The sequence below is a fragment of the Anas platyrhynchos genome, chromosome W (genome assembly GCF_047663525.1).
Source record: "Anas platyrhynchos isolate ZD024472 breed Pekin duck chromosome W, IASCAAS_PekinDuck_T2T, whole genome shotgun sequence".
Lineage (NCBI taxonomy): Eukaryota > Metazoa > Chordata > Aves > Anseriformes > Anatidae > Anas > Anas platyrhynchos.
This window is the reverse complement of record NC_092620.1, coordinates 15,965,066-15,975,516: the sequence shown is the minus strand read 5'-3', so window position 1 is coordinate 15,975,516 and position 10,451 is coordinate 15,965,066. Positions and strand designations below refer to the sequence as shown.

Genomic DNA, 10,451 nt, shown 5'->3' with positions numbered 1-10,451 from the left:
CCTTCTTACTGCATGGGATCAATCATGCACGAGGAAGAGAGATTCCTTTTGAAGCTCCTGCTTAGAATAACAGTAGGGAGCGCTTCAGAAAGCCCAATGGATGTAGCTGTAGGGGGAAGGAGCTGAGCCTAAAGCCTTCCTGCCTCCAGCAGCGGCAAATCCTGAGCTCAGTTCCCACCAAGGTATCAAAACATGTAGTGAGCCAAGCTGAGTGTGGTCTGGTTGTAAGGTTAGCAATGAATATGGTCAACTGCTGTCCTGCCGGGCGGGCTACCCTCCTGGTGCTGCAACCACTGGGGACAACACGGTGCCAATTCCACAGAGATGCTGACCAGCGTCAAGGCGCTTGACCTGGTCTGCATGAAGGCAATTTCACATCACGAAAAGCAAAGATTTCCTCCAGTGACTCCCGAGCCAGCTCTCAGGTTCTCCTCTGCACCAGCGCTAAGACTTTTAATCCTCAGCCTGGCAGGTGTTGACAAACTTTGTAATCCTCGTCATTTAAAAAGAAGAGGGGAAAAAAATGCTGTTTCTTCTTATGGAATTAAAGCCAATGTGTAAAGAAATCCCCATTAATAGGGCAAATAATAAAACAGAGGGTTAACTCCGGCAGGGTGTCAGGTGGCTGCTGCTTACAGAAATAAGGTGGATACTTTATTATTATTTTTTTTTTTTATAAAGGCGGGAGGAGTTGTGGAGATGTGGGTAGTGCTTAGGTCCAGCAGGAAACTTGTGCATGTCAGTGGGACGCTAGAGACTGAGGAGGGGATGAATTTTTAACGCAGCCTGTCCACAGAGATATCACACCATTTGGGGACAGCCCAGTGGCCTCCATTTGAGCAAAGTGCCTGGAACTTGCAGAAAAGCGAGAGGGGCACACCTCCAGCAAGCCGCGGGGCAACCGCCTTACGGCTTACAAAATTAAATCAATCAATCCAAAAGAATAAGTTACAGCTCGTGTCTCAAACTCTGCAGCCTGCGCGTCTTCAGGGCTGCTCCCAGCTACTTTCTGAGGGACCCTTTGCAAACTCAGTTCCTAAAGCCCTGTCAGGGAGCCCCAGCGGCCGCCCCGCGCATGCGTCACAGCCTCGCCCCTCCCCTCCCCGCACTGTGGCAACGGCTCCTGCGCATTCAGCGGGGGCGTGCGCAGTGTGCGCAGTGTGCGCAGTGTGCGTAGCGCGCTGCGTGCGCGGCGTTCCTAGGGCGCGGCCGGTGCCCCGCCTGGAGCTGTTTGTTTGTGCCGCTGCGGCGGCGCGGCGCGGCACGGGAGCGGAGCGGAGCGGAGCGGAGCCCGGCCGGGCTCGGCGCTGCTGCGGTCGCCATGTTGAGGCGCAGCAAGGCCGAGGTGGAGCGCTGTGTCGCCTCCGTGCAGGCCTCTGCGGCTTCTCGGAGAGAGGTGAGCGAGGCCTCGCCGCTTCCCTTGGCCGGCGGGGGGGGAGGCGGAGGGGGTCCCGGTGGGGTCCCGGTGGGGTCCCGGGTGGGGTGGGGGGCTAGGGGGGTGGCCGGCGTCGTGAGGGGAGGGTTGGGGCTGCCCCTGCCCCTGCCCCTGCCCCTGCCCCTGCCCCTGCCCCGCGGCGCCTCACGGACAGGAGGGGTTTTATAGCAGGGCTTTCCTCGGGGCCGGAGCGAGGGAGAGGTACTTTCCTTCACAAACGAAGCACCGCGCCGCCTTCAAGTTTCAGTGTCCTTTCCGTGCGGCGCCGTGGAGGTTTCTGGCCGGCCACTCGCTGAAGCGACAGCGCCGAGCGAGGGGGGCTGGGGGCGCACAGCTCCGCTCCCTGTCAGCCAGCGGGCCCGGGGGTGACAAACGCCACCCGTGCCCATTTTAGCTGGGAAACGCTCAGCCGCCTGATGCGATTCAGCGGGCCCTAATCCTGAAAGATCCCGGCCTGCCGCTCGGAGTTGCTTTGAAGCGGCGTGAATGTGCCCGAGCTAAGCGTGATCCGGTAGGGACTGCGTGCAGGGGCTGTGCCTTTGGTTGGTGCCTTTCCCAGCAGCAGCAGCAGCAGCAAAGCTGTCCTGTGACTTTGTGGGTTCGACTTGGGCACTGTTTGGGCTAGACAGCGTCAAGTGCATCGCCGCCAGGTGCACAGATACGTTCCCACAGTGTTGATACTCCCCGGTGGCCTCGACACAAAATATTTCCTCTCCTCTTCTTGTGCTCAAGGCCACCGGACGCGTTTAGTTTTGACTTTCGAGCGATGCTTACAGCTGACTGTGTAGCACAGTCCACCGAGGGAATAGTTACTGGTTTCCTTGTTGTGTTGATTTCGGAGGGAAGGGTCTGCCAAGGCTGCAAGCGTTTCTTTTGAGGTTGCTTTTCATCCCTGTCCGCAAGGTGTCAAGCGTGAGTCCGCTCTGGCGTGTCAGTGATACCTGAAAAGATGGACCGAAAACGCGGAGGCCTGTTTTCATTGAAATTCGCTTAAAGTTTTACATAGATCACTTGGGGGTGGGGGAGGGGTGGGGAGTAGCAATTTGAGTGTATTTCGAATGCAGACCGTTGATTCATGTTTTGCGTCGTTGGGCCTAACTACCTCCAGTAGTTTGGAGTTCACAGACAAAACCTGCTTTTTGATCCGATGTTGGGAGCTCGGATTTTAAATACATATTTAAAAATAGCTTCTACCTTGAAGTTTTTGCTTGTGACTTTGTAGTTCTCTAGCTCTTTCCTTTGACTCATTTCCTCCTGCCCGTGCTTCTCCCATCTTGCCCTCTTGCTTGCTCAGTTTTCTGTTTTGCTTTTTCTCGCTTTCGTTTCCTTGTTTTATTCCTCCTTAAATACCTTTCGTCTTTCATCCCCAGAACAAGTGTGTTCAAGCTATCTCAGACTGATGACATCAGAAATAAATTACTGTATTGATGCATTTTGTATATAAACTGAGAGTAGGTGGGATTTCTTAGGTGGGAAGAAAACATTTTACCTATATTGAAACAGTTGTGAGTGATATGTACTAGACCAGGACTAAGTACCATCTTTTTTGTTTACTCTGTCAGATTTTAGGGGTTCTTTTTGCAACATTGTTACATTGGGGGAAAAAAACAGGCTGTACTTTAAATGTAGCAGACTCTCTTCTACTTCTTCTACACTCTTCAGTAAGAAGTGGTTGTGAAATGTCACAAGTATTAAGGCTTGTTGCTTGCTTCACCAGTAACCTCAATTTCACGTTTGTAGCCTTGGCCAGTTACAGGAAAAACATTGTTTTCCAAATCCCACATCTTTCAAAAACAAAACTTTGGTTATGAGGAGCGGACTGGAGCTGATAACTAGTTATCAAATTCAGTCTCTCAAAAAGTATCAGAAGGGTCTTCCTATGCAATTACTTTGAAAGTGTTGTACATCTAAAATGTGCTTGTTGTGTGTTTTCCATTCAGAAATCGTTGAAAGGATTCCAGTTCGCTAAGCTGTATTTTGAAATAAAGGAATATGAACTTGCTAAAAGGTAATACGCGTTGCTGTATTCTGCTATTCTGTTCTCTAAAGTACTTTAGAAAAGCTAAGTGAATATGAAGTAGACTGGAGAAATCAAGATCACTATCATGCTGCTTTACAGTAGCAGTAGATGTGGGTATCAAGTGCTGTTTAAATCTTTATAAAACAGCAACTTAGATAATTAGTTACGTGATATTGAAAAACTTGCTGTTTGAAATGGCTTTTATTCCATTGTATTATGAAGCAATTACAGTTACAGTTTCTTTCTCTTTTTTTTTTTTTTTTTTTTTTTAATAAATACCAATACTTGGTGGCAAATAAGTAGCGTCTGTACATGTAAAAATAATGTTCTGTACTTTAAGGTCCAGACCAGGTATCTGGAACCAACCATGACTGCATTTCCTGTATCACATGTTAAATTCCTGCCCCGCTTCCGTGGACACTGGGGGGGGGCGGGGGAGGACAGAGGGACTCGTATTATTGAGGAATATTGATCCTTTTTTTCCTGCTCCATAGGTATATATTTACATACCTCAGTGTGCAAAAGAGAGATGCGAGAGCACACAGATTTCTTGGACAAATTTATGAAGCTGAGGACAACATAGAAGAAGCTTTTGGATGTTACAGGGTAAGTACTCCACCGACCTCCGATGTCCTGCTTTAATCCATTGTAAAGGGACTTTTAAAATCATTCTGTTCTGGACTTTTCTTAAATGCATAGAAGAAAACATGTTTGTGGAAAAAGTGTAATATGTATGCTTTCTGTTGCCAAAGGTGTATATGACGTACTGCAGAGGGGATTCTTCATTTGATGTGTTTTGCTTCATCAGTATTTTTTTTTAAGATGATTCTTTTGTGACCTAGACTGGGTCTTTGTGCTAGCTGCTACTAAATTCTTTCCATATCTTACATTGCCCTTTGGATTAGGGAATTTGACAGCAGTGACAGATTCTTAGCAAGGGCTCAGGTGACAGCAGTAATCTAGTTGCTACTGGAAGACTAGACCTAGGGTGTTTTCTAGTTGTTCGTATTTATTGCTTTTTTGGGGGGTTTTGTTTGGGGGGGTGTGAGATGGGGCAGGGCGAACATAATTGACATTTATTTATATGATTGCCCAATGAAAAATTCACCATCAGAATGCCTTTGTTCAGGTTTTGGGGAGGGAGAGGATGTGCTCAAAAGTTTTGCTGCCAATACATCCCAGCTTGTCGTAGGGTGTGACTTAATTATATATTTCTTCAAAAATGTCTATATGGAGTTAGACTAAAGGTACGTAAGAGTCCAGCTGCCTGCGTATAGCTGGTGGTGGGGGCAGAGTAGCTGGCTTCTGCGTTTTTTCCCTTGGAAATTCTTTCTTTTCTGAATTTTTGCTCTTTTGAGTTGCAGCAGATGTATCTGGGTGCTGTAGACTAGTGATGCATTTAGCAACTGAGGTCTTTCTTAACTCATTCAAAAAGTATTTACTAATAGATCTGTCTAATTTGAATACCTGTGTCTTTTCAATTACTGTTATAATTTTCTTTCCCATTCTGTGTGGATTGCAAGATCAAGTTACCTTTTTTTTCCTGCCTTTTTTTCCGGTGTGCGTGCATGGGGAAAACTAGCGTTCTGTGGAGTTGAACCCAATGCAGAAAGATCTAGTACTGAAGATAGCGGAGTTACTGTGCAATAATGCCGTCACTGATGAAAGAGCAAAATACTGGGTTGAAAAATCTGCTAAGTTGTTTCCTGGAAGCCCTGCTGTTTACAAGTTGAAGGTAAATGCCAATTTCCAACCTCTGTTCTGTGACGTTCAGAAGCTTCTAGCGTCTGACTGGAGGAGCACTTTTCCCGTGTCATCTTCTGTAAAACTTCCTGGCTAAATTATTTTAGAATCTTGAGTATTAAATCTAATGGAATTAATATTCTTTAGATGTAATTCTTCTAGAATTTATTCTATTTTTCTAGATTTCCTATTCTTCTATTTAAAGAAATGTTAATTTCTCTGCCATTTGACACTTCGGTCTAGCTTTCAAGAAAACTGCAACTGCAGGCTTTCGTACACTTGTCAAGGTTTCAGGGTTGACAGTCTTCAAAAATGCAGGAAAATCATGCTAGTAGTCACATCCAAGAAGTTAAGACTAGGTAGGCAGTTCTCTATTTATTGTGTGACTGGCAGGAAGGTATCAGGCCTGAGAACTCAGACTTCCTTGCCCTCTATGCTGCTTGTTTGTTTTCTAAATTTGGATTAAATAGAGCAGAAAGTAAGGAATGCTCTAACTCTCGATTGCTGCGTAAAAGCCTTCAGTTGCACAGTCTGACTTTTGCACAGGTATTAGTTTTGTGTAACACAGCAGCAATGACACTTAGTCTTAAGATGTTTGTTTTAGACAGGCTATTCTGTGGCAGGGTATGCTGCCTTTGAACCAAATGGTTTCACAAGCTGAACATGCCATCCATAAGAGACAAATTCTGATTTTTTTTCCCTATTTTAAATGTTTGAGTGTTTCATTAAGCTTCGTAATAACTGGAAGCTTTTCAGCTTTAATAGTTTAAGTAATGTAGTTTGTGTGGTGGAGGCAAGAGTTGTCTGTTAATGTAGTTGTTGAAAAGGCCCACATGCAAGATGAAATATTAATGTGTTGCCTTCATGTTCAATAGGAGCAGTTGCTGGATTGTAAAGCACCATCGCTAGCGGAACTTCATAAATATGATGTTGGTAAGAGGCGTTACTCTCTGAAACTCAGCATAAACATGACTGTCTGTACCAGAGGTTCTTCTAGAAATACTTCGTATTGCAGTAAGAAGACAGATAGCAACACTGAACAGCTAGTATGGCCCTAATCACTCCAAAAGAGGAGTGAATATGTAAGGAGTTCCAATTTATGCTGTAACATGTTGCTGAGAAGCAGTATTGTTATGCTTGGTTCTTAAGAATCTGTCACATACTTCCCTACTTCTATCCTTTCTGTGTTCTCTAGTCTGTTCTGATCCGTTTTCATTTGCTGCTGCCTGTTTAGCTCTTTGTGTTTGGACATCGGTAAGCGTCAATGGGAAGGCAGGTCTGTCTTCCTATGTGACCTATGAATACAGGCTCCGAATATGTTTCTAACCATCTAAGAATGAATTCAGCTCTGTAATAATGGCAGTGTCGGACTAATACTGGTTTGGAACAATGGGCAGTAATGTTTGTGTTATCGTCATTTGTGCCAAAGATGTACACTTGGGTCTTCAAGACAGAACAAGGGAGGACCAGGAATGACAAAAAGGAATTTGCATTGGGGCTATATGGGTGCTCATGCTCATTGCTAATGTAGTCGGTTAGGTAGGACTAAATATTCGAGCAAGAGGCGTATCTATTAGTATTTTTAGAGTCGAGTGTGAGGCAGCCTTTATCAGAAATGAAAGTGCTCAGGTTCCCTAAATGGTGGACTGGCTTCTCTTTATTCTAAACTAAATTCTTAACAGAGAAACTGTGACTATTGTACATCAATTCTCATTGTATACAACTAAATTCCTCTTAATTTACTCAGTAGCAATTTGTTAAATTGCAGTTCTGAAGTGTTTCACTCAACGGGAAATAGGAGAGGTCCGGGTCTATTCAGCAGTTAATCACTTTCCTGAAGCCATAACAAAAAGGAAACTTTGGCTACCTCATGTTTCAGTCCGTGCATAGATTGATTCAAACAAGTCATGGAACAAAACTTTGAGCATTTCTCCGTAATTCTTTAGGAGATTACTTTTTCATTTCAATATGTCTTGCTTTATGCTGGTCGCTGTAAACGCTTAAAATACACTTTCGCTGGTTTGGATAAGCAGTCTTTATTTATTTAAGACTATATTTTTAATGTAAAGTGTGTTCTTTTTCTCCACAGATAACACCTTACCATCCCATTTAGGTAAAAGTCAGAGTAATAGCGAACTGCAAGTCGCCCGTCAGAATCTCCAGGTAGGAACTGTAATGGCCTCAGACATTTTGTAATGATCAGTAATGTTACAAAGATTCTCACTTTTGACAGAGAATTCAGAAATTACTAACTATATCACTGTCATCATCCACCTCTTCCCCTAAATTAGTTCACTGACTTGGTAATGACATGGGTAGTGGTTAGATCAGATATTTGCTCTGCTGAAGGGAGTTTGAACACAGTGCTATTATTCCAAGAGTTGTGTCTTGTGATGCGGTGTTGGCATGGAGAGAAACACCTGCAAGCACTGCTTTTCCTGACAGCACCTGAAACTATGCTCTTCACTCTGGGCATTCAAGAGCACTTGCCCTCTTGACTTGATCTTCTGTGAAGACCATCCCTTCTGCCTTTACTTTTCTGCTGCTGGTGACTCCCAATAGTTTATCCACCAGCAGGCTTGGGCCACTAACTAAAGAGCTCCCAAACCTGCATTGGTTTTATTCTGTAACAGCTTCTGTGCTTCTGCTAGATTTCCTGCTGGGACTGTCTTTTGCACCATCCAAGATGAAAAGAATTGTGCGTATCTTTTTTCTCACCACTTTCCTAGAGGTGCTTTCCACTAACTGAAGAAACAATACAGCAATCTAGTGTTTAGGGCACTGGACTCTTTTGTCTTACAGATAATAGCATTATCCAAAACTTCTGGAAACAAAATCCTACTTTTAATTGTCTATGCTGTTACTTGAACAGCCATGCAGAGTTGAATTCTGCATTTTGGAAGGCCAAGCAGTCCTGCCGCAAATCCAATTGAATGTAGATGGCCATTAGGATACTTCTAATTAGTCAGCTATTGTGTAACACTATAATTAAAAACAAAACCTAAGCATATCTGCAGAGGAAAGAATTCTAGTTCACTATAAATCGGTAATTTCATGTGTTTCGAAGGCGTTTCAACATTTTTTTTCCTTGGTATAGAGGGAGCGTTCAGCACAGGAGAAATATGCACTGGAACTTGAGAGACGAGAACGTGCTCTAGTTGAGCGAGAAGAATTGCTTCACAGATGTGAAGCAGCTTTCGCTGCAATAAAAGATGCTGATGAAGACGTTTAGGCAGTACTTGGAACTATGAAAAAAGTACAATAACTTACTTAGTGATTCTTATTGCTCCCCATACATTTTAACTTGCTTGTAGTTTTCTTAAGCCATCATATGTTTGCTGGATATAATGCTTATTTCTTTAAAGTGTTTGAAACCCCCAAATGAAAGATTTAGCATAAAAAGTGCCAAACTGTTGTTAGTGAGTTTGGTGTGGTTTCCAGTTCAGAATGGTGCAATGAATTGTGGGATGTGTAGGTACAGATTACTGTTGAAATTTGGGAAAACTAGATTAAAATGAAGCAGTTAACCACTGGGTTAGAGAGGTCAGTAAGACTGGTGCTTCCAGTATTTGCAGGTCTTCGGAACAGACTAGACAAACATTTGGCAGGAATGAAGTGATGCACTTTATTATGATACAGATGGTACCCGATTTGATAATGGAATTGGATGGTTTAGACATCCTGGCACCACCTACAACAGCCCTGTGGTCTGTGAAATTATTGCCAAATCCCTGAAGAACTGTGAAATTATTGTCAAAACCCCAAATATGCAAGCCTTATAAAGCATTGTGTAATGTGGTTTGGAGAAATTGAGAATATTAATTCTTTTTTATTTCCTCTCAAAACCTTTCACTTATAATTCTGCTGTCCCTGACTGTTTTGAAAGTTTATGGTCAATTTCAAGCCACCTTGCTCCTGTTCCATCCCAAGCTGGGCAAGCTTTTCCAAGGCTTGGTTAACTCTAAAGGTTTGGCCTTTTCAATGGAAGTAATTGAGCACTCCGTTTGGAGCCTATCTGTAGCATTTTCTTTGTTGATGAGATCATTTCTATATTTACCGCTTAAGTCCTTTTTGCAGCATGATAACAGTCTGAGAGTGAGGCTTAAGAAAATGTAGTAGATGGTTGAATTCCTAGTGCAGAAGACAACACTTCTGAACAAAAAGCTATTTTCACATAGAAGATTCTCACGGTTTCTGAGAAATGGAATGTTACTTTCTGAAAACATTTGTTTTATACTCGGCTTCAAAGCCTCAGTGTTGTTTTTTTTTTCAGAATCTGCTGGAAAATATTTAATTATATTTCAAATTTCCAGTGAAGGGGAAAAAAGACACATTCCTTGGTTTCTTTTTCAAGGCACGCAGGTTTTTGACTGTTACAAGTAATTGTCGCTTCAATTTTCCTTTGTTGCAGTTTCTTTTGTCTGTTTTTGCTTATATTTTAATGGTATGTACTGGTATTAAATTATATTGTGGACTAATAATAACAACAAATATTAAAAGATTACTATCTTGAGTTTCACAATTATTTTTTTCCAATTCGATGAAATGTAGCACGTATTGGATACATTGCTGGACATTGCAGGACAGGTGTTTAAGTACAGGTGAACTAAAGCGTCTTAACTATCAGCAGTGAATAGTTAGAATATTTGAAAGATTCAAAAAAGGGAGAATTGGGCATATTTGTGGTTAAAATGGATGCTAAAAAAAAAAAAGAGCTAAGTGTAAACAAAAGCTTTGACATTTGTTTTCATTCACAATTCTTTCCCACACCTGACTTAACTGAGGAATGTACAAGAGGATCAATGAGAAGATCTAGGTATTTTCTGGAAAAAAAAAAAAAAAGATCCATAGGCTGTACACCATGGCTCCCATTTTCTTTATATTTCTTCTTAATATGTGGTGTGGATGTTGCTTTCTTCACTACTGGTGGTATGTGCAGATTGGACCATGAAGAATTACAAATTTGATCTTTGAAAGTTTGTCCTGTTTTTTAACACTGAAATGGAACTTAGTTGGGAATTATTTCTAAAAAGACTCTTGTTAATCACGTTTTAAAATTTGATATTTCTCTAGCAGCATGAGACAAAAATGAGCCAACTGAGAGAAACCTTGAGAAAAATGACTGATGAAAATAACGAACTGAGGTCATCGCTTAACTCTCTGAGGGAAAATAACGAATTGCTAAAAACCCAGGCAAGATTAATTATTTCCTGTTACTAGCTTTACGAGTTACAGTCAAGTAGTCAAGCAGTA

At 42.7% G+C, this 10,451-nt stretch overlaps 1 protein-coding gene across 2 annotated transcripts; it reads left to right on the top strand.

The window, feature by feature from the left end:
* The first annotated feature begins 1,063 nt into the window (after positions 1 to 1,063).
* LOC140000566 (RANBP2-like and GRIP domain-containing protein 8) lies at positions 1,064 to 9,463 on the top strand. Of its 2 annotated transcripts, XM_072030586.1 has the most exons (6): positions 1,064 to 1,396; positions 3,376 to 3,443; positions 3,950 to 4,061; positions 5,038 to 5,190; positions 6,074 to 6,131; positions 7,288 to 9,463. In XM_072030586.1, the coding sequence occupies exons 1-6, from the start codon at positions 1,322 to 1,324 to the stop codon at positions 7,392 to 7,394; spliced, it is 573 nt and encodes a 190-aa protein (XP_071886687.1). In that variant the 5' UTR covers positions 1,064 to 1,321; the 3' UTR covers positions 7,395 to 9,463. The 2 variants fall into 2 exon arrangements, with proteins under 2 accessions (XP_071886687.1, XP_071886686.1); XM_072030585.1 differs by lacking the exon at positions 7,288 to 9,463 and having other exon boundaries at positions 6,074 to 7,184.
* The last annotated feature ends 988 nt before the right edge of the window (positions 9,464 to 10,451 follow it).